We start from the raw sequence: 22,625 nt of genomic DNA, 5'->3' as shown, positions 1-22,625 counted from the left end.
AGAGAGAGAGCACAGCAGAACTAATCCAGCACCCCCCTCCCTCCCTCCTTCCCTCCCTCCACTCACACACCCAGCTCTGCTCATCTCACACCATTTCACCGAACCCATCTCCAAACGCGCAGCTTGTTGTGAACAGGCAAGGCAGGCAACTGCTTGGGGCCCCCTGGCCCAGGGGCCCTCCGAGAGTCGGGGCCCGAGGGCTTATTTATTTTGTTTTTCATTGTTCTTCCAGAGCATTTTTTAACATAGTTTCCCAGTGACCAGATTTGATCTCCTAGTCAATGCCAAACCAGCTTCACTGGGAGACCAAATTTTAAACCAAGTTATGTCTTATCATTTGGTTCAATCAGTTGCAATTAATTAACCAAGTACCATGTAGGCGACACGGTGGTGTAGTGGTTAGCGCTGTCGCCTCACAGCAAGAAGGTCCGGGTTCGAGCCCCGTGGCCGGCGAGGGCCTTTCTGTGCGGAGTTTGCATGTTCTCCCCATGTCCGCGTGGGTTTCCTCCGGGTGCTCCGGTTTCACAGTCCAAAGACATGCAGGTTAGGTTAACTGGTGACTCTAAATTGACCGTAGGTGTGAATGTGAGTGTGAATGGTTGTCTGTGTCTATGTGTCAGCCCTGTGATCACCTGGCGACTTGTCCAGGGTGTACCCCGCCTTTCGCCCGTAGTCAGCTGGGATAGGCTCCAGCTTGCCTGCGACCCTGTAGAAGGATAAAGCGGCTACAGATAATGAGATGAGAAGTACCATGTAGGCGACACGGCAGTGTAGTGGTTAGCGCTGTCGCCTCACAGCAAGAAGGTCCGGGTTCGAACCCCGTGGCCGGCGAGGGCCTTTCTGTGTGGAGTTTGCATGTTCTCCCCATGTCCGCGTGGGTTTCCTCCGGGTGCTCCGGTTTCACAGTCCAAAGACATGCAGGTTAGGTTAACTGGTGACTCTAAATTGACCGTAGGTGTGAGTGTGAATGGTTGTCTGTGTCTATGTGTCAGCCCTGTGATGACCTGGCGACTTGTCCAGGGTGTACCCCGCCTTTCGCCCGTAGTCAGCTGGGATAGGCTCCAGCTTGCCTGCGACCCTGTAGAACAGGATAAAGCGGCTAGAGATATTGAGATGAGACGAAGATCCATGTTATAAGATATACACACAAGGTCATGTTGGTTAAGAAAAACAAAACTAAAATTTGGTTACTGAGATGGCTGATGTCAGAATCCGATGTCATTACTGTGTAACTTTGAGTGTCTTTGACATAACATTTGTGCTTGGTAATTGCGCTTGATAGCCGTGTGGTGATTGGTGAACCATTTTGCATCACAGAATATGCCGCAGCGGTGCAGCCGCATGGACTCTGGGGCCTGTGATTGTATTGCCCAGACCAGTTGGTCTTAGTGGAAAATCCTTAAAAAATACTCTGTTCTTTACCATTGCATTTTCACATTTGGAATTTTAAAAAACTTTGGTTTCATACATTTTTCATTGGTGTCAGATGAACACTGGTCAGAAGGGCCCCCTGGAAATTTTTGCTTGGGGCCACAACAGACTCTAGAATCACCTCTGCCCGTCTCATTCTGACATTCTCACGACGAGCGAATTCTCATCGGAAGCAACTTCTTAAGCTATCAAGACATGGACAACAACCAAAAAAACTACTTTAAACACTAAGTTCAAAACCACATCACAGTCTTCTAACTTTATAAATAGCCTATAATAATGCTTATCAATAAAATAGCTTTCTGATCCCATGTCCATACAGTAAATATACACTACTGTTCAAAAGTTTGGGGTCACTTTGAAATGTCCTTATTTTTGAAAGAAAAGCACTGTTCTTTTCAATGAAGATCACTTTAAACTAATCAGAAATCCACTCTATACGTTGCTAATGTGGTAAATGACTATTCTAGCTGCAAATGTCTGGTTTTTGGTGCAATATCTCCATAGGTGTATAGAGGCCCATTTCCAGCAACTCTCACTCCAGTGTTCTAATGGTACAATGTGTTTGCTCATTGCCTCAGAAGGCTAATGGATGATTAGAAAACCCTTGTACAATCATGTTAGCACAGCTGAAAACAGTTGAGCTCTTTAGAGAAGCTATAAAACTGACCTTCCTTTGAGCAGATTGAGTTTCTGGAGCATCACATTTGTGGGGTCGATTAAATGCTCAAAATGGCCAGAAAAATGTCTTGACTATATTTTCTATTCATTTTACAACTTATGGTGGTAAATAAAAGTGTGACTTTTCATGGAAAACACAACATTGTCTGGGTGGCCCCAAACTTTTGAACGGTAGTGTAAGTCTAATGGTTCTAGGGAAAAAAGAATAAAAAATAAACATCCTTAGTAGCCTTGTATTGTTTGAACTTAAAATTATGACCTGAACAAATACTACTGTAACTCCAGTGTTATCATGAGGACATAAGTAACTATTTTCATCGATATCAACAAATCCATGACACATCTTGTATATTAAAATTAATCTTGACAATGTCCTTCCTGGGCGGCACGGTGGTGTAGTGGTTAGCGCTGTCGCCTCACAGCAAGAAGGTCCGGGTTCGAGCCCCGTGGCCGGCGAGGGCCTTTCTGTGCGGAGTTTGCATGTTCTCCCCGTGTCCGCGTGGGTTTCCTCCGGGTGCTCCGGTTTCCCCCACAGTCCAAAGACATGCAGGTTAGGTTAACTGGTGACTCTAAATTGACCGTAGGTGTGAATGGTTGTCTGTGTCTATGTGTCAGCCCTGTGATGACCTGGCGACTTGTCCAGGGTGTACCCCGCCTTTCGCCCATAGTCAGCTGGGATAGGCTCCAGCTTGCCTGCGACCCTGTAGAAGGATAAAGCGGCTAGAGATAATGAGATGAGATGTCCTTCCTTTTTTATAGACACCACATGTTTTTAAATCTATATTCTAGCACAGTTTAACCAGCTTGGGTTCTGGAGGTGAGAAATTCAGGAATAAAAGTCTTTCATGGCTCCAATAAACTTAATTAATTAAAACTAAAATTGGATTTGTTTAGACATCTTTTATATTACTGAGCTTTAGATTTAGAAAATAATAGGTCATTTTAACCAGCTTCATTTGAAATGGATAGGGGAGAGCGGGGAGACTTGGGGCAACTTTTCAACTTTTGTAGATTGTGTGAAATTCTTTGCAGGTAGCATCACATTTGTATTGCATGAGAGAGTATTTACTATACCCTCCTGCCACAACATTAGTTTCTCAGCTTGTCACATGTACCGGCCTTCAGGCTTCACTTTTTCTGTCATAATTTTTTTTTTTTTGTGGGGAGACATGGGACATTGATGGGAGACATGGGACATTATGTTGGGAGACTTGGGACATAGTGGAGAGACATGAAACAAAAATAAAATACCTTGGCCTACATGTTTAATTTTTATTTACTCTCAAAACTTGTAACATATGAACTGGATGAACACACAATGCTGGTACAGCGATAGAAAAATGTCAGTTTACCCAAAACCTGACTAAACAAAACAGATCCATTCTCAAGAAGGAATGAAATAAGTTTAATCCTCATGCAGGTACACACCCACATTTTTGACAAGGATTTTTTAAGCCATTTTATATTTGTAAACCACAAGGGAAAAACCTGTAACATGACAGACTGTCCAAACTCTCCCCATCTGGCCATTTTGAGGGGAAAAAAAAATCTTTAAATGTTTTCTCCCAGAATTTAAGTTTAATAAATAATACTATATCTGGTAACTCCAGGCTCCACACTTTAATTCCTAACAAATCCCGAATTCACCAGCGTACATTACACCATAGAATGGAGATGGACTGAAGTAGAAAATACAAAAGTTTTGGTTGATAAAAATATTGAACTGCACAAACTTGACTGCAGCGTCCAGCTTCATGGCTCCAAAGGAAGTAGGTTACTCAAAGGGGCAGCAATGAACTTCTGATGTCATCTAAAATCTGATTGGCTGAAATTAATTTATGGGAATACAAACTGTCCCAAGTCTCCCTGCTCTCCCCTACAGTTTTCTGCGTGCCCAGCAATATGCAATTACAGATAACTAAATACACTACCGTTCAAAAGTTTGGGGTCACCCAGACAATGTTGTGTTTTCCATGAAAAGTCACACTTTTATTTACCACCATAAGTTGTAAAATGAATAGAAAATATAGTCAAGACATTTTTCTGGCCATTTCGAGCATTTAATCGACCCCACAAATGTGATGCTCCAGAAACTCAATCTGCTCAAAGGAAGGTCAGTTTTATAGCTTCTCTAAAGAGCTCAACTGTTTTCAGCTGTGCTAACATGATTGTACAAGGGTTTTCTAATCATCCATTAGCCTTCTGAGGCAATGAGCAAACACATTGTACCATTAGAACACTGGAGTGAGAGTTGCTGGAAATGGGCCTCTAGACACCTATGGAGATATTGCACCAAAAACCAGACATTCGCAGCTAGAATAGTCATTTACCACATTAGTAATGTATAGAGTGGATTTCTGATTAGTTTAAAGTGATCTTCATTGAAAAGAACAGTGCTTTTCTTTCAAAAATAAGGACATTTCAAAGTGACCCCAAACTTTTGAACGGTAGTGTAATATTGAGGCTATATCAGCTACGATCATGTTAATGGTAACTGAAATAAATAATCACTTGTTGTTTGAAAAGAATAATAAATCAGGACTTCCTTTGACGTCACTGACCCAGGGGAATCCTCAGACAGCAGTGGGGTCTCACTCAATAAGCCTACACTTGTCCACACTTGCAAAAACAGGTAGCTCAGTCACCTCTGGAGCAAGTACTGCATTTATTTTTAAATTTTATTATTATAATTTTTTTCAGTCGCACAGGGTCATAATGGACTCACATACGCCACACTAACTACCATGAAACTGCCACCAGATGGATACAAGCTGAACACGGGGCCCATTTCCGGTGCTTTTTTTTTTTTTAAGAAAAAGATTGTAATATGTTCCTTATGTTCATGAATATTTAAACAGGACACATGGTACCTTAAAGAAGCAGAGAATACAACTTGCGTTTATAGTTTTATTGTGAATAATTGAGTGCAACATGATCTCCATAAAGTGTACACACACACACACACACACACCAGCAAATCGTGGCATAAATTAAAGTTATTCAAATCTACACCTGTAGCTTACTAGCGCTTCTGGCAGTAAGGTGAAACCCTGAGGCTGAAGGTGTGGTGTTTTTCATACTGAAGCTAAAACCTGGGCTAGAGGCCCATCAAAGCCTACACTCGCTTTATTTTCAGCCTTACATGCTATGAGTCTCGTATATAAATATCTTATGGCTATTATTGCCACCAAAAAGCTTTGTGTTTGCCTAATAACTGCAGCTTTTTTTTTTTAAACAGGAAGTGAGCTACACGTCATCACCTCATGCTATTATTTGAGGTGATAAGCTCGCGCGCTTTATTTTGGCAAACAGCCAAGTGTGAGGCAGGAAAACGCATCGTGATACTGAGGCGAACGGAAACACACACACACACACTCACACACACACACACACACACTTGTCTTATCATCTTTGTGACAGTTTTTTTTTAAGAAAGAAAGAAAAAGAAACAAAAAGTCATAAGGTCAAACCTGACAGATATTCCTAACATTGCGGGGACATTTGTTAGACTATAAAACATGTCCACACACACATGGTCCAACCTGGTGTCAGTTTTTGTGTGTCTGTGGAACCTAAAGATATTGAAAAAATATGTAAGGATGTACGTCATTATATACATACCTGCTAGCCTGCCATGCTAGCACCAAGCACAACAATGACAGATTACATCATTTCTTCTTCTTCTTCTTCGTCTTCTTTTTCTGCTTCTTTTTCTGCTTCTGCTTCTTTGGATTTGTTAGACTATAAAACATGTCCACACACACATGGTCCAACCTGGTGTCAGTTTTTGTGTGTCTGTGGAACCTAAAGATATTGAAAAAATACGTAAGGGTGTACGTCATTATATACATACCTGCTAGCCTGCCATGCTAGCACCAAGCACAACAATGACAGATTACATCATTTTTCTTCTCCTTCTTCTTCTTTGGATTTGTTCAAATAGACACTACACCAGCACTGTTTTTGTGTGTGTGTGTGTTTTTTTAAATGGCAGGCACAAAGTTTTAGCTGGTCTTGTTGGTCACGATAATCACACCCCTCGTGCCTGACATAAGCCGTTCTTGGTTCTAGACCAGCAAAGAGTTGGTCTCGCTCTGGAACCATTTTTCCCGGCTGAGAGCCAGTTCTTTGGCTGTCAAAATGACCCCTTTTCGAACAACAGGGAATGGGTTCATGAACCAGTTCTGTTCAGGATTCTTTGAACCTTGGTGCCAGGTAGCAAACTAGCCCAGGTTTTCACCAGTTTTGAGTGGAATGGTTGTAATCAAGGATGTGTCACGAATGGAGGCCGTTGCACAATTCACAACAGGAGTAAACAGTAGTAGCAAGATGGCAGTGCACATTGATTACCTGCAAGCTTTTGTTCTGTTATTGCATATATTTGTTTTCATTCCATTTTTTCCTGAAGATGTATCCTTTTCCATTGTGTTCGCCAGTGCTGCGCTCCACTTTCTCTCCAAACTAAAGACACGCCCACTGATGTCATGCTGGAAAACCCAGCTAAATTTTGGTTCCAGTTGGGAACCAACTTTTCAGGTTGCGAAACAATTTATTCTTAGTCGAAATGCTCTGAACAGTTCAGAATTTGGTTTATGAATCAGAACGGAACTCATTCCCTGTTGGTCAAAAAGGGGTACGGTAAATGTGAAAAGCTGGTTCGAGATTAGACACGGGCTCTGAACTGGCCCTGGAACTGCCTTGGTGGAAAAGAAGGCGTACATTCTCAGAAAGAAGGGTGCTTAATTGTCATATTTCTTGATGCTGGGTTGGTACAATCAAGCATACACCTTTTGTACCTTTAATATGTATCTTTTACCTGACAAGGTTCACTTAGTGTAACCTACCTATAAATCTTTGTTCGAAACCCTGTTTCATTTATGTGCCTTAAATCATTTTGAAGGTACGTTGTTTCCATGTTTCCAAGTGAAGGATGCATAGTAAAGGTACCAGCGCAACAAGTAGCTTACATATACAGAAGTATTTCCCAACGTAGTCTAACAGCCAACAGTTTTGAGATTTGAAGGATATTTGACTGAGCATTAAAAAAAAAAAACACAACCCAAACAAACAAATAAAAAAAAAACAGCTTTTAATTAGTGGGTGAGGTTTTGCTTGGGTTTAGTTTTTTTGCTGCTCCAGTGAAACAAATCAGTCAACGTTTTCAATTAAGTTGGACTGAAGTGACACTTTTTATTATTATTATTAGCAGTAAAAAATTACCACCACATAATAAGCAGCAAGTAACGGAAGCCAAGCCTGTGATTATTCGGGGACTATTTTCTCTTAGCTTACTGCTTATCATGTGAATGTTATCTTGGAAAGTCAACTGATTTGGTTGTTTGAGTAACACTGCTGCTTAGATTAGGTCCCATTGTATGGTGAGTTGACTTGTAGCATTTCACTGAAGTTTAAACTATGCAAACAGTGCAGTATAATTGAGTTTACTTGAACCACAGACTTGTTTCACGGTGTTCAGTGGATGCAATCTAACTTTGCGTGAGGACCACACGAAGAACAATCAGGGAAAAAACAAAACCAGCAGTTTGTGGCAAGACCTGGAAAATGGAGAAGTGAAACAGCGGCAGTAAGCAACCGCAATTTTGTGCAAGATTTCCTGTGCAAATGAGCCAGGAAAAGTGGCAAGGGGAAGTGACCCCTGACCTCCAATTTCCTTCAACACCTCGACACTGAATCTGGAGAAGCAGGCTTTAACATACATGTTATGTTATGTTATATGTTATGTTATGAAATCCCTTGTGTTGTAATTAGGTTTCAAAATGTCACAAATTGCCCACCAACATCCACTTGTCTGGAAAGTTTGCTAAGAAAAACACATTGAGTGGACACTTTCTCCACAATGTGTAACATGCTCCCTGAAGAATGCTACTATAAATGGAGGCATCATTTTCATGTTGCAATCATAAACCTCTCACACACTGGAAACAATGCCGTATAACCCCAAGAGTGATTCTGTTCCTCAGTGTTTCTCAATCCTGCACAGCACATTTTGGTATTTTCTGACATTATTCAGCATTAACCCAGCATGCACTATATCCATAGATGTCCATAACTGGACCAGCCTATAGCCTGACTGTAGTTGGATGATAAGAAACTGATACTGGTATTGGTTTGTTTTGAGTTCACCTCGATGTTACCCCTACATTTATACTATTCGTCTAGTCCACACACACACAAAACAGTCGTCTTTAGCTATCGCCAAGGAGTCTGTGAAGAACAGCCAGTGTTACAATGGTAGAAATGTGCTGGAAATTACAACCAATCATACAACCTATCAATGTTGATTTAGTGTAAGGATGAGGAATAAAACATCCTGGTTCCAGTAAAAAGCCATAATATTATTGCGTTTAAATCGTAACCCTAATACGTATAGTTGGATTATGTTCATAAAATAAATATGTACTGAGATGGTATGTGGAATTTATTTTAAAGTAAAATGGGTCCCTGGCTACACAAAGTTCTAATCTCTAACCTCCATAACATTTCTCAATAAGAAACCAGATGGGACACAGATGGGTGTTTACCAAATTCCTTTCTTTTGGTTGGCTTTACAAAAGCTGGACCCATACACCCACAACCTGTTTCCTTCCAGATAAGCACTCATGATACACACTGACCCATGCAATGAAACATTTATAAAAAGATTACTTTTCTAGCCATAATAATGTCAGATATCAGTAGTCATGAGTATATTTGACTGTTATCACCCTTCATGTCAGTGATGGATCAATGATAGATCTGAATTTCCAAAATATGTTCATTTCAGCATGTAAACCGAACCACATTCTAACTTTGTCACTCAAATATTTAACTACACACATGAGGAAAACCACGAAGAATGAAGTAAAGCTCACCAAGTGATCTGACAACCATTTAAAAAAAAAAAGAGAAGGTATTACCAAATCTGGCAACAATCCATTGTGAGGTTCACTTTATTCACCACCCTGCTGACTGAGGTTGGTGCTTCCTTTATTCTTTACACATTAATTCATGAATATTTCCCATAAATACATGTACATGCTTCCCAGATATTATACATAATACTTTAAAGATTTAAAAATCATCTTAAAGTTAAAAGAACGAAGAAAAAATTGGAGCAACTGTTTCCTGCCCAATCAAAACTCTTCTAGTGAGAGAAACTCTCATTAAAGTATCTCTAAAATAAGTTATTTAGTCATATTAATGTGATTTAAAAGGACCATTTTGGATAAAACAGGACCATTAAGAAAATGGAATGGTTAAAGAGCGCCATCTGCTGGATAGACTGAAAAGAGAGACAACGTCTTCTTTTTTTACATGTTTTCCCCATCTCTACTAGTGCATCTAAAACAATCAGAATATCTTGGAAAAAGTTATTTTTCTTTCGTAATTTAATTTAAAAAAGGGAAACTTTCATATAGTCTATATTCCTTACACGTAAAGTGAAATATTTCAAACATTTTTTGTTTTAATTTTGATGACTATGGCTTATAGCTCATGAAAATCAGAAATCCAGTATCTCAAATTATTAAATATTTCCTCATCTCATCTCATTATCTCTAGCCGCTTTATCCTTCTACAGGGTCGCAGGCAAGCTGGAGCCTATCCCAGCTGACTACGGGCGAAAGGCGAGGTACACCCTGGACAAGTCGCCAGGTCATCACAGGGCTGACACATAGACACAGACAACCATTCACACTCACATTCACACCTACGGTCAATTTAGAGTCACCAGTTAACCTAACCTGCATGTCTTTGGACTGTGGGGGAAACCGGAGCACCCGGAGGAAACCCACGCGGACACGGGGAGAACATGCAAACTCCACACAGAAAGGCCCTTGCCGGCCCCGGGGCTCGAACCCAGGACCTTCTTGCTGTGAGGCGACAGCGCTAACCACTACACCACCGTGCCGCCCATTAAATATTTCCTAAGATCAATTATTCATTTATACACTCAGTACCTGGTTGGAGCTCCTTTGCCACAAATTACTGTGTCAGTGCGGCGTGGCATGGAGGCGATCCGCCTGTGGCACTGCTGAGGTGTTGTTGAAGCCCAGGTTGTTTTGACAGCAGCCTTCAGCGTATCTGTATTTTGGGGTCGGGTGTTTCTCGTCTTCCTCTTGACAATACTCCATAAATTCTCTTTGGGGTTCAGGTCAGGCGAGTTGGCTGGCCAATCAAGCACAGCAATATCATGGTCAGCAAACCATTTGGTAGTAGTTTTGGCACTGTGGGCAGGTGCCAAGTCCTGCTGGAAAAGGACATCTGCATCTCCATAAAGCTTATCAGCAGATGGAAGCATGAAGTGCTCTAAAATCTCCTGGTAGGTGGCTGCGTTGACTTTGGACTTGATAAAACATAGTGGACCAACACCAGCAGATGACATGGCACCCCAAATCATCACAGACTGTGGAAACGTCACACTGGACTTCAAACACCTTAGATTCTGTGCCTCTCCACTCTTCTTCCAGACTCTAGGACCTTGATTTCCAAATGAAATGCAAAATTTACTTTAATTTGTAAAGAAGACTTTGGACCACTGAGCAACAGTTCAGTTCTTTCTCTGCTTAGTCCAGGTAAGATGCTTCTGACATTGTCTCTTGTTCAGGAATGGCTTGATATTAGGAACGCAACAGTTGTAGACCCTTTCCTGAAGACGTCTATGCATGGTGGCTCTCGATGCACTGACACCAGCCTCAGTCCACTCCTTGTGAAGCTCTCTCAAGTTCTTGAATAGACTTTTCTTGACAAGGCTGCAGTTGTCCCTGTTGCTTGTGCACCTTTTCCAGCCAGCCTTTTCAGCAATGACCTTCTGTGGCTTACCCTCCTTGTGGACGGTGTCAGTGATCGTTTTCTGGACAAATGCCAAGTCAGCAGTCTTCCCCATGATTCTGGTTGCATGTACTGAACTAGACCGAGAGATACATGGTATTTATACTGTTTTACTCAAACTCTAAATGAAATATTCTAATATGTCAAGTTCAGTTGACCATAATTCTTGCTGTTCATAATGCTTGCTCAATTCATAAGTCTTGCTGTTGGCTGGAAAATTTTAGTTTACATGTAATGAGTCTAGAATATATTACATTTTCACTTTCTTATATAACTGATGGAAAATATTGGCCTTTTTCACAATATTCAGACAATATTGGTTCGAGATGCACAGGTCTGTGGGGTTGATGTGGGTAGGTTGAGCTGTTAGGGTTAAGGGCCAAGAGTGGCAACTTGGTGATTAGTAACTCCGATCAGTAGCCCAGATCCTTAACCCATTGAGACACCACTTTTCCTCTCTGAAAACAGAGAGTATTGGATTAAAAAAAAAAAGTCTGATGAAGAGAGAGTGGTTACTGAAGATAGGTGGATGGATGGATGGATGGATGAATGAATGAATGAAATAAATGTCCACCTTTTTTCTTATTTCCCATGATCCTCATTACAAGACCTCCAGTCTGACTCCTTATCCCAGCTCACAGTCGTGTGATTACTGATGATCCTGACCTGTCCATTATCACTGTCCGTTTAAATAACCTGGACTCTCAGTCTTGCTTGTGCAGCATTATACCTGTGATGGGCCAAAGCCTGGTCTGATTACTGTTTTGATCATTAGTGTAGCTTGTTTCACACTTATTGAATTAGTCTTGTCTAGTTTATACCTGTTTGCTGATTGCTTGATTTTTTCCATGCCAAAGCAAGAAAGCAAACCCACTGGTGATTTAATATGAAATGCAATACACAAACGGAATTGTTTTTCATTAGTGACATGTGGACAACGTGCCAAACTGAAAAGCAAAACCTTCACTGCATTGCTCTTACAGTGGTGCTTGAAAGTTTGTGAACCCTTTACAATTTTCTATATTTCAGCATAAAAATGACCTAAAACATCATCAGATTTTCACACAAGTTCTAAAAGTAGATAAAGAGAACCCAGTTAAACACATGAGACAAAAATATTATCGCATCTCATTATCTCTAGCCGCTTTATCCTTCTACAGGGTCGCAGGCAAGCTGGAGCCTATCCCAGCTGACTACGGGCGAAAGGCGGGGTACACCCTGGACAAGTCGCCAGGTCATCACAGGGCTGACACATAGACACAGACAACCATTCACACTCACATTCACACCTACAGTCAATTTAGAGTCACCAGTTAACCTAACCTGCATGTCTTTGGACTGTGGGGGAAACCGGAGCACCCGGAGGAAACCCACGCGGACACGGGGAGAACATGCAAACTCCACACAGAAAGGCCCTCGCCGGCCACGGGGCTCGAACCCGGACCTTCTTGCTGTGAGGCGACAGCGCTAACCACTACACCACCGTGCCGCCCCAAAAATATTATACTTGGTCATTTATTTATTGAGGAAAATTATCCAATATTAAATATCTTTGAGTGGCAAAAGTATGTGAACCTTTGCTTTCAGTATCTGGTGTGCAGCAATAACTGCAACTAAACGTTTGCGGTAACTGTTGATCAGTCCTGCACACCGGCTTGGAGGAATTTTAGCCCGTTCCTCCGTACAGAACAGCTTCATCTCTGGGATGTTGGTGGGTTTCCTCACATGAACTGCTCGCTTCAGGTCCTTCCACAACATTTCGATTGGATTAAGGTCAGGACTTTGACTTGGCCATTCCAAAACATTAACTTTATTCTTCTTTAACCATTCTTTGGTAGAACGACTTGTGTGCTTAGGGTCGTCATCTTGCTGCATGACCCACCTTCTCTTGAGATTCAGTTCATGGACAGATGTCCTGACATTTTCCTTTAGAATTCGCTGGTATAATTCAGAATTCATTGTTCCATCAATGATGGCAAGCCATCTTGGCCCAGATGCAGCAAAACAGGCCCGAACCATGATACTACCACCACCATGTTTCACAGATGGGATAAGGTTCTTATGCTGGAATGCAGTATTTTCCTTTCTTTTTTTTTCTTTCTTTCTTTTTCTCCTTTTTCTTTTTGGCATTTTAATATTTTATTTCTACTATTGTTTAATTCTTATTATTTTCTTTTAATTCTTTTAATTAATTCTTTTAGAATAAAGATAAAATTATTTTATGTAATTTTATTTCTCTATTGTTTACTGTTTTTGTTTTTACTTCTGTAAAGCACATTGAACTGCCATTGTGTATGAAATGTGCTATATAAATAAACTTGCCTTGCCTTTCTCCAAACATAACGCTTCTCATTTAAACCAAAAGTTCTATTTTGGTCTCATCCGTCCACAAAACATTTTTCCAATAGCCTTCTGGCTTGTCCACGTGATATTTAGCAAACTGCAGATGAGCAGCAATGTTCTTTTTGGAGAGCAGTGGCTTTCTCCTTGCAACCCCGCCATGCACACCATTGTTGTTCAGTGTTCTCCTGATGGTGGACTCATGAACATTAACATTAGCCAATGTGAGAGAGGCCTTCAGTTGCTTAGAAGTTACCCTGGGGTCCTTTGTGACCTCGCTGAATATTACATGCCTTGCTCTTGGAGTAATCTTTGTTGGTCGACCACTCCTGGGGAGGGTAACAATGGTCTTGAATTTCCTCCATTTGTACACAATCTGTCTGACTGCGGATTGGTGGAGTCCAAACTCTTTAGAGATGGTTTTGTAACCTTTTCCAGCCTGATGAGCATCAACAATGCTTTTTCTGAGGTCCTCAGTAATCTCCTTTGTTTGTGTCATGATACACTTCCACAAACGCGTGTTGTGAAGATCAGACTTTGATAGATCCCTGTTCTTTAAATAAAACAGGGTGCCCACTCACACCTGATTGTCATCCCATTGATTGAAAACACCTGACTCTAATTTCACCTTCAAATTAACTGCTAATCCTAGAGGTTCACATACTTTTGCCACTCACAGATATGTAATATTGGATCGTTTTCCTCAATAAATAAATGACCGAGTATAATATTTTTGTCTCATTTGTTTAACTGGGTTCTCTTTATCTACCTTTAGGACTTGTGTGAAAATCTGATGATGTTTTAGGTCATATTTATGCAGAAATATAGAACATTCTAAAGGGTTCACAAACTTTCAAGCACCACTGTATAACCTCTTCATATCTCACTGAGAGATCCTTTTTAAAACAGAAAAACAATCACAACAGTCAAAGAACATCAAACTTTCTTAAAAACAAAGCAATTGCTAATCAAGATCAAGCAACTTACGTATAACGCAATGAAGGTTTTGCTTTTCAATTTGTAACGCTTTCTGCATGTCGCTAATAAAAGTAATGCTGTTTGTGTCATTTTTTTTGTGAAAAACTTTTGCGTTTCTCTTTGGGATTTGAATCTTCTCCACATTGCCTTGCACTTTGTATCTTCGCTTTATTGGTTTTGCATACAACTCATTGCCTAAAGGAGTGTCTAAAGACAATAGAGTTCGAATTCTAGCATTTTGTGTTGTGCTTTGAAAACAGAATATAATTTTTCCATATTTATTCATCCAATTCCAGGACTGAGAACAAGTGCTTAATTAGTTCCATACGTTCCAGAACTGTGCAAGAACCCTGTTACCAAAATGATCCTATGACTGCTGGTTGTGCAAATCTTTCTCGGATAAATGCGCCAACAAAATTGTTTTGAGTGACATATGGCTTCACAACAGGAATCAGCTCGGAATGATCACACAGCGATGCACACACGTCTTTGTCTAGGCAGGAATGCTTTTTATTACAGGCATACAGACATCCGAAGGCACTGAAGTTGCTTAGCATGCATACCCACCTACCCACACATACACACACACCTCCGACTGTTTCACACCTTTTCAGGGTCAAGGTTAAACAGTTGTACAGTGTAGAGACCTAGAGCCTGTCCACCTGTGTCACCAGAGAGAGATTCAAAGATTTATACTAATTAATCTGATTTATTATTCAAGTAGCTAAACCAATTATCCATGGCTTAATTGGACAACTAACAGGTTACATTTTGATCGAATACTATAAAAGATATTTAAGTACAGTAACAAATGTTAATAGCTCGGCATATAATCGCTCACATGGAAAAAGAAATTTTTAAAACACCTCCACTTATACTATATCCCAAAAGGATTTATTAAAACACTCCTCATTTTAGACAGCTGTGCCTTTAAATATAGTTGAATTACGATTATAAAATATTCCTCTATTAATTCTGTCGATACTCAGGTTTGTTCGAGGTATTACAGAGGACAGTCCCATGTCCTGTCCTCACCTTGAAATGCTTAAACAGCATTTTCCCTAAAATGGCAGCTTTGGCAAATCTAATATTATCGGGTTTTTGATTAGCCGACCAAAACAAATGATTTCGCTCAAAGAAAATGAAGGTCGAACACCAATCAAAAACTGATGCGATCCAATACTGGATGTAGTCCCCTTCCGCAGATGTGTACAAGTTTAAATTTTCACCAATGCAATACACTAATAAGAAGATTTTAATTACTGATGGCCTTTTCGATATAACGCATTATTCTATCCACATTCACCGGATATGAGCAATCGTGCGCTCTGATTGGCTACTCTACTACGAGGATATCAGCTCATATACCATGAGTAGAGAAAAACAAAACAGCGGAGCGTGCTGCTGAACCAACAGTGGACGAAATAAAAACTCGACTCGAAAACGAAACCCAAAAAAATGCAAAAAAAAAAAAAAAAAGGAACAAAATGTGGAATAAAAGTATTTTGTGGTAAGAACGTATCTTTTTTTAAATTTTTATTTATTCAAGAATTAATATAATTATAGAATTTTTCACAAATTGCTACGATCATTTCACCAGTTTGCTTACATTCTAAGCGGATGTTCTGTATAAAAAGTTTTTATTTATCGTATTTGCAAAAAATAAAAACGCTCCGTTTCTCAAAATCCAGTGAATGTGGATAAAATATATATGTTGTTATTTAGCAGCTGGGAGGTCCGTATGGTGAAATACCGTGACCGAGGTCTTGAAAGTACTGAGCGAGGCCCTCTGGGCCGAGGTCAGTATTCAAGGCCGAGGTCACGGTATTTCACCATACGGACCGACCTTAAGCTGGTAAATAATATATTTATTTTTTTCTTTACCAAATTCTAACAGAAAACGAAAGCGCCCGAAAGGGAAAACCGAGCCGAGCCGCCATTTTGAATCCTCATTCACGGCTGTAATGCAAATGGCTTCCTCCTCGGTATACAAGTGCACTTCCATGGCAGGAAAAAAACTACATTTTGCCGCCTATGTAGTCCCCTATTTATACAAAATTGAGTCATTCAGGATTCAGCCATGTTTTTGCTCGGCGTTAGCAACAGTTACAGGTTTGTAGCTTTCTCCTGAAATGTTTTCTTTTATTTCTTCTTCCTCAGGGTAGTAACACTTGCTTTCACTGTGAACACTGTCATTATCGCTATCCATGCTGTAAAATTAATGCTATTCTCCTGAGAAATGCTGGCAAAAATTTACAAGATCTTTGATAAAAATCTTATAAATAAATCTTATAAAAAAGATAAATGTTGACAAAAATTGCTACCATGTTTGTTGTTGTGAACGAGCGAGTTGCCAGAGGTCCATATCCGGGGTCCGTACCGTGGGACCAGCCAATCAGAGCGCAGGATTTGATGGAAACTGGACCGCGAAAAAAAAAACAGTTATTCCACTCAATCTTGCTGCGCGCCTCGTTATCTATCGTCATGTACGACTCAATTTCGTGGAATAACTTAAATATTCAGCAGAAATAAGACGTTTTTTTTCATTTAAGTCAGATTAATTGAGGATCTGAAGCACTTTCTCTGATATCATATGGTAAACAGGCTCCAATCACAACAGTAGTGCCTCATTCAATAACTCACTCATTCATTTAACATTAATTCGTATATATAGTTTTTTTTTAAATCATTCATATACTATAAAGTTCCTGAAAGTGGTAATACATTGCTAATAGAAACAATATGGAAGCACAGAAGGTCCCTAAAGTACCACTCTCTTCAAGTATGTCCATGAGTCCGTTCAGGTTCCCCCTTCAATGTTAAATCCAGTGCAGTGATGGAAGAGTAGGCTAACACTGCTAATCATAGCTCAAAGTGCATACACCCCGCCCCCTTTAAAGGCAGCCAGTAAGATTTACTAAAAATCTACCAAAGGCAGTGATGGGGTGGAAAGTTCGAGTGCAACGTCCAGATAAATTCCCATGACCTGTTTCAGTAGTAGGACTTTGATGCTACATACAACTGATTATACTATAAAACAAAATTTGTTATAAAATCGATGGAATATCGTTTATTATTTATTACAACGCCCTAATAAAAGAGGTGCCGCAAGAAAAGGCTGACTTAATTCATACTTCCAAAATGTAAACGTATACACCTTTTCCTTTCAAAAAGGAAGTTTATTTTTTCACAGATTATTTTCCCGTCTCTTGATGGCTGACGGTTGGCTGTGACTTCCTGATGTTCAAAGCACCGCTGCACGACGCGTCGTCATCTCGGCACGTGCAGAAAGCGAAGTGTGTGTCCTGAGAAGGCGTCCCAGTTCCTCCAGAGCAAGGTGAAGAGCAGGAGGAGGAGGAGCGTGGAGAAGGAGCGGATGCGCGTTTTCATCATGGGCGCCACGCAATTAGCCACGGTGGACACGAACACCAGGAGGACGGCCATGAGGGCGAGGAGGACGTTGATGAGCTTGCCGAGCAGGGCGCGCGCTGTGGCGTTCTCCAGGCCCTCGAGCTGCACGACCTGCTGCTGCTGCTGCTGTAGCTCCATATTTGAGATGCGTGTCTGACAGGCCTCCAGCGCCTCCTGCAGGGAGGAAAAGATACACACGTGGATATGGATTACAGAAGTGTCTGACAGTCATGCTTGCGCTGCTTTTGCGAAATCGTAATTTACAAGTTGAAATAATGTCATTTATCATCTCGGCATATTTAACATGCGAAGAGGAAATAAAACCATGGGCGCCTCCGTGAACGTGTGTCTTGTGTATGTATGTGTTTGTTATGTCAGCACACATAAAGCTCTTAGAAAGCTATTTTCACGTCACTTTACACTTACAGGCCCGAGTGGCTACTGGTACTCTTCCTCTACAGTGAGCTTCAAACATTCATGCAACATTTTGGACTGAATTTGTAGTACAGCAACAACAGCGGAGAACAGTTGGTTAGTGATAACTGCAGTGTTGATGATCAACTTTGCAAAACAGCAATCAGTATGCAGTCAATGTCAGAGTTTTAACCAAGTACTTTGTCTGTATATTAACTGATCTAAAGCCAATAGTGCGATAAACTCATTTAAAAGTACAGAAGTGGTATTTTACACTGTTCACAGTCTGCGTGTGTGTCCATGTTGATTTGAAATCGCTCTGTATACAGGGACGAGCCTAGTATTTGAGAAGGCTATCTCAAGTTCCAGCCATTATCCGTAACCACTTATCCTGTGCATGGGCGAGAGGCGGGGTAACTCACATTCGCACCTACGGTCAATTTAGAGTCAGCAGTTAGCCTAACCTGCATATCTTTGGACTGTGGGGGAAACCGGAGCACCCGGAGGAAACCCACGCAGACAACATGCAAACTCCACACAGAAAGGCCCCCGTCGGCCACTGGGCTTGAACCCAGAACCTTCTTGCTGTGAGGCGACAGTGCTAACCACTACACCACCTACCGCAAGTTGACAAGTTGAAATTTCAAGTTTTCTGTGGTCAGTTATAGGCGGGGAAATACAAGTTGCAACTTCGCCTTGAACAGAGCATTACATCACTCCTTCCACCACACACTTAAAAAAAAAAACAACAACAACAAAAAAATGCTTTGTGTGTTTAATCTGTTACGATAGAAACGGTAAGGTTTTAGAATGAGCGCAGGGTTTGCCTTGCAGCTGGAACTATCATCAGAGCTGCTCATTACAGGGTCGCAGGCAAGCTGGAGCCTATCCCAGCTGACTACGGGCGAAAGGCGGGGTACACCCTGGACAAGTCGCCAGGTCATCACAGGGCTGACACATAGACACAGACAACCATTCACACTCACATTCACACCTACGCTCAATTTAGAGTCACCAGTTAACCTAACCTGCATGTCTTTGGACTGTGGGGGAAACCGGAGCACCCGGAGGAAACCCACGCGGACACGGGGAGAACATGCAAACTCCACACAGAAAGGCCCTCGCCGGCCACGGGGCTCGAACCCAGACCTTCTTGCTGTGAGGCGACAGCGCTAACCACTACACCACCGTACCGCCCGCCATCAGAGCTGCTGTTATTTAAAATTAATCAACGACTTCTGGCTAATCAGAGGCGAGAATTCAACAGCGGCGTGGTATAAATACAATTAGAAGTTTGAATTTGATGTTTCGGTTCATATTAGTTAGCAACTGGCTCAAGTGTTGATCAGTAATGCCGCTTTTCCACTACCAACGCGGCTGAGTTGGGCTGAGCTGTGCGGTGCTGAGTTGGGTTGAGTCGAGCTGAGTGGGGCTGTTGAGGTTGCATTTCAACTACAACCGCACTGAACCGTGCTGGCTGGAAGTGGGTGGACACATTGGGTGGAGTTAGCGAAAATGGGTGGACGTCACGTGATGTCGTTAAGCGGCGCAAACAGTGACATCAGTGACCTTTTAAGCGGTAGTCTCATGACCCGGATAGTAAACAATAAACATGTAGTCGTTAGTGTTGCTGGTCTTGGTGCTGTGGCTTGTTGTCACCGACAACGCCAACCAGGGCTTTGAACCAGAAATTTTTTCCTCCTGGTTCGTTCCGAACAGAAACGGAATTTTAACGTTTCCGGTTTTGGGTTCCACCATTAAATAGACGTTCCCGAACCGGTTAGAACAAAAAAATTTCGTTCCCGGAACGGTTAATTACGTTCCCTGTCAGCTGTTTAACAAATGGCTATAAAATTATGTCTCTGTCTCATCCAGCTTAAGCCAAATGTAGGCTAATTCTATTACAACCTTCATTAAATAAGACAAGAAATAATTCAAAACAATTATTATTTCAAACGTTGGCGATTTGGATTCTCAGTATGTCTTCCCATCTACACAAACAGAAAAAGTGCCAAAAATGAAAGATAATTCGTTGAGTGCGTTACCAAAGGCTAGTCAGGCCCTATAGAGGGCTACCGCATGACGTCACCGCGCCGCGAGATTTTGTTTGGCGCCATATTGGAAGACCAAGTACACATCTATGCAAGTACATACATACATAAAACAAACTACACCTGAAATGTAGCCAGGGCCGGTTCTGCCCTAATCTGGACCCGGGTGCAAAATCGCGCAAACCCCCCCCCAAAAAAAAAACAAAACACCAGTCTAAATCAGGACAACCATCACATAACTATAACTATAAACATTTTATATCAACTATTTTAACTAAATGGGCTATAATCAATAAGCCTGCAGCCACGGCGGGCTGCCTCAGAAAAGTAACCATTCAATGACAACTGAAAGCCTGCAGCCACGGCGGGCTGCCTCAGAAAAGTAAACATTTGTCCTACCTTAAAACTCGTTTTGCATTTTCTGCCTCCTTTTTTGTATTTTCAACCCTCCGTTTATTTTCTTTCCTTTTTTGAAAACCCGATTTGTGTCCAGACGTTTTGTTCTGCTACCAACGAACTAACTCGTCAGGTCTCGTCTCTCGAGCCCGCGATGATTCCCGTGGGAGGGGCAACAACTGATACATTTTTACAAACAGCCAATAGGGAGGTTGCAACGTTCAGGCTCTTCTTTGCTCAGACACTCAGTAATTCACTTATTATCACGTGGAGACGTGATAGTAGTCCACCTTCCCGCTCTCTCCATTCAGTCAGCGACCGTCACACAGGAAGTGAACCCCAGCGGGTCATAGAAACTTGCGCAGGAGAAGAATGGCTTTTTTATTTGTAGGCTACGGAAACTTTGAGGAACGAAATAAAAACCGGTATTAACCGGTTACCCATTATTTTTAATAAGCGTTTCTGTTCCGGAACATAAAAAATAATAAAGTTTCTGGTTTCGTTTCTGTTCCATGTGAAATAGAAAAAGTTCCCGGTTTTCGTTCCTTGAACCGGTTCAAAGCCCTGACGCCAACAGATACTGGCAAGAGCGTATAGATGAGGCGAGGCGCATAAGGCTTCAGAAATTCTCGTAATTCTTCTTCTTCCGGGTTTACGGTGTTTACAGATCCCAGCGTGCTCGCGGGGGTGTGTGGGCGTGTGAGGACACTCCTCCTCACCAATCAGTGCACAGGGGAGTGTCTCCTCACGCCCCCAGCCCCACTCGGCTCGGTTTGGCTCGCTTCAGCCCCACTCCAAAACCGTGCGAGTTTTGGGTGCTGAGTAAGGCTGAAGCGAGCTGAGTCGTGCTGCTCTGAGGTAGTTGAAACGTGAGCCGTGTCGGGCTGAAGTGAGCTGAAAAAGGGTAGTGGAAAAGGGCCATAACGAACAACTAACAAGTCAGAAATGATACGATCTTTTGCACCTTTTGGATTTTACCACTAGAGGGCGTAATCTACTTTTAAACAGGATTGCTGGCTATAAAACAACACTGTGAACATCCACCCTGCATTACACTCAGTATGTTTGGTCTGAAAGTCACTCACTCTTTCTCTCTCTCTCTCACACACACACACACACACACACACACACACACACACACACCTGTATGTCCCGAGCTCTCTCATTGGACTGATAAGCCATTTTCTCTTCCATGCTGGCCAGTTCCTGTTTCAGGTTCAGAATCTCATTCTGGTGGAGCTCCGTCAGGTCGTTTAATTGCTCCTCAAGCCGCTCACACCTACAAACACACCCATCCCAAACTATTACACACACACACACACAAATCTACCACACAGTCAACTGTATATTACATAGAATACCAGGACAGGAATAACACTGAGAACTTCCAGGAAAGCATTTCCTGGAAAGACTGAAATGACAAAACACTGTGGCAAAACATTCTAAGTGTTGAGAAAGGGCATGTTTTTATATCTTGCTGAGGAACAAATGTCCCCACAAAGTGAGCAATATCACAGGTTTGACTTTGTGGGGACAGTCTGCGGTTCGTTTGTTTTTTTTCTGTTTCTCAATTGTGAACAGCCATCATTTTTGAGCATAGTCATCTCAGAAAGGAAATGTGACTTCTATTTTTCACTCTAAAGCAGTTGCGTTTTAACACGGAAACGATTGCGGTTTATATTAAAAAAAATATATATATATTGCCGCTTTTCGTGCTGAGAAGTCACTTAAAGAGATCAGTCTGTGAGAAACAGTGTCAAGAACCTGACTTGTGTCAGTACACACTGCAGGTCGAGCACACATACCAGTCGCCTTTATTAAATATCTGTTCTGCCATTCTCACTATTTTTAGCCGAAGGAAAAACAGAGTGTGGAAGCACAGCTGGACATTTTAGGGAGAAAAATCCTTTTGTCGTTCCTTTTCTACTTTGAGTTCTCCCTCCCTCCACCCACTTAGCCGGCCTTCTCTTCCAGCCTTTTTTTTTTTTAAAGAGGAATTTAGAATGGTAACAGTTAGCTTTCTTTCTTTCCATCCAAATGTTAAAAAAAAAAAAAAGTCAGGAAATTCACAAAAACTGGACCAAAAAAAATGGG

The 22,625-nt window shown here is 41.5% G+C and overlaps 1 protein-coding gene across 6 annotated transcripts in view; it reads right to left on the bottom strand.

Annotated features, from left to right (window-relative positions):
* Positions 1–14,747: 14,747 nt before the first annotated feature.
* The window catches only part of tmcc1a (transmembrane and coiled-coil domain family 1a), a 109,186-nt gene continuing 101,308 nt past the window's right edge, over positions 14,748–22,625 (bottom strand). For 5 of the 6 annotated variants that reach the window (XM_060931565.1, XM_060931568.1, XM_060931563.1 and 2 more), the window contains exons 4-5: positions 21,675–21,810; positions 14,748–17,844 (exon numbers count right to left, since the gene is read on the bottom strand). In XM_060931565.1, the coding sequence (XP_060787548.1) occupies positions 17,530–17,844; positions 21,675–21,810 (451 nt within the window). In that variant the 3' untranslated portion in view covers positions 14,748–17,529. The remainder of the gene's footprint in view (positions 17,845–21,674; positions 21,811–22,625) is intronic. The other variant, XM_060931564.1, reaches the window with a different exon arrangement.

Source organism: Neoarius graeffei, chromosome 10, assembly GCF_027579695.1.
Source record: "Neoarius graeffei isolate fNeoGra1 chromosome 10, fNeoGra1.pri, whole genome shotgun sequence".
NCBI lineage: Eukaryota > Metazoa > Chordata > Actinopteri > Siluriformes > Ariidae > Neoarius > Neoarius graeffei.
This window is presented reverse-complemented; position numbering and strand designations above follow the sequence as displayed.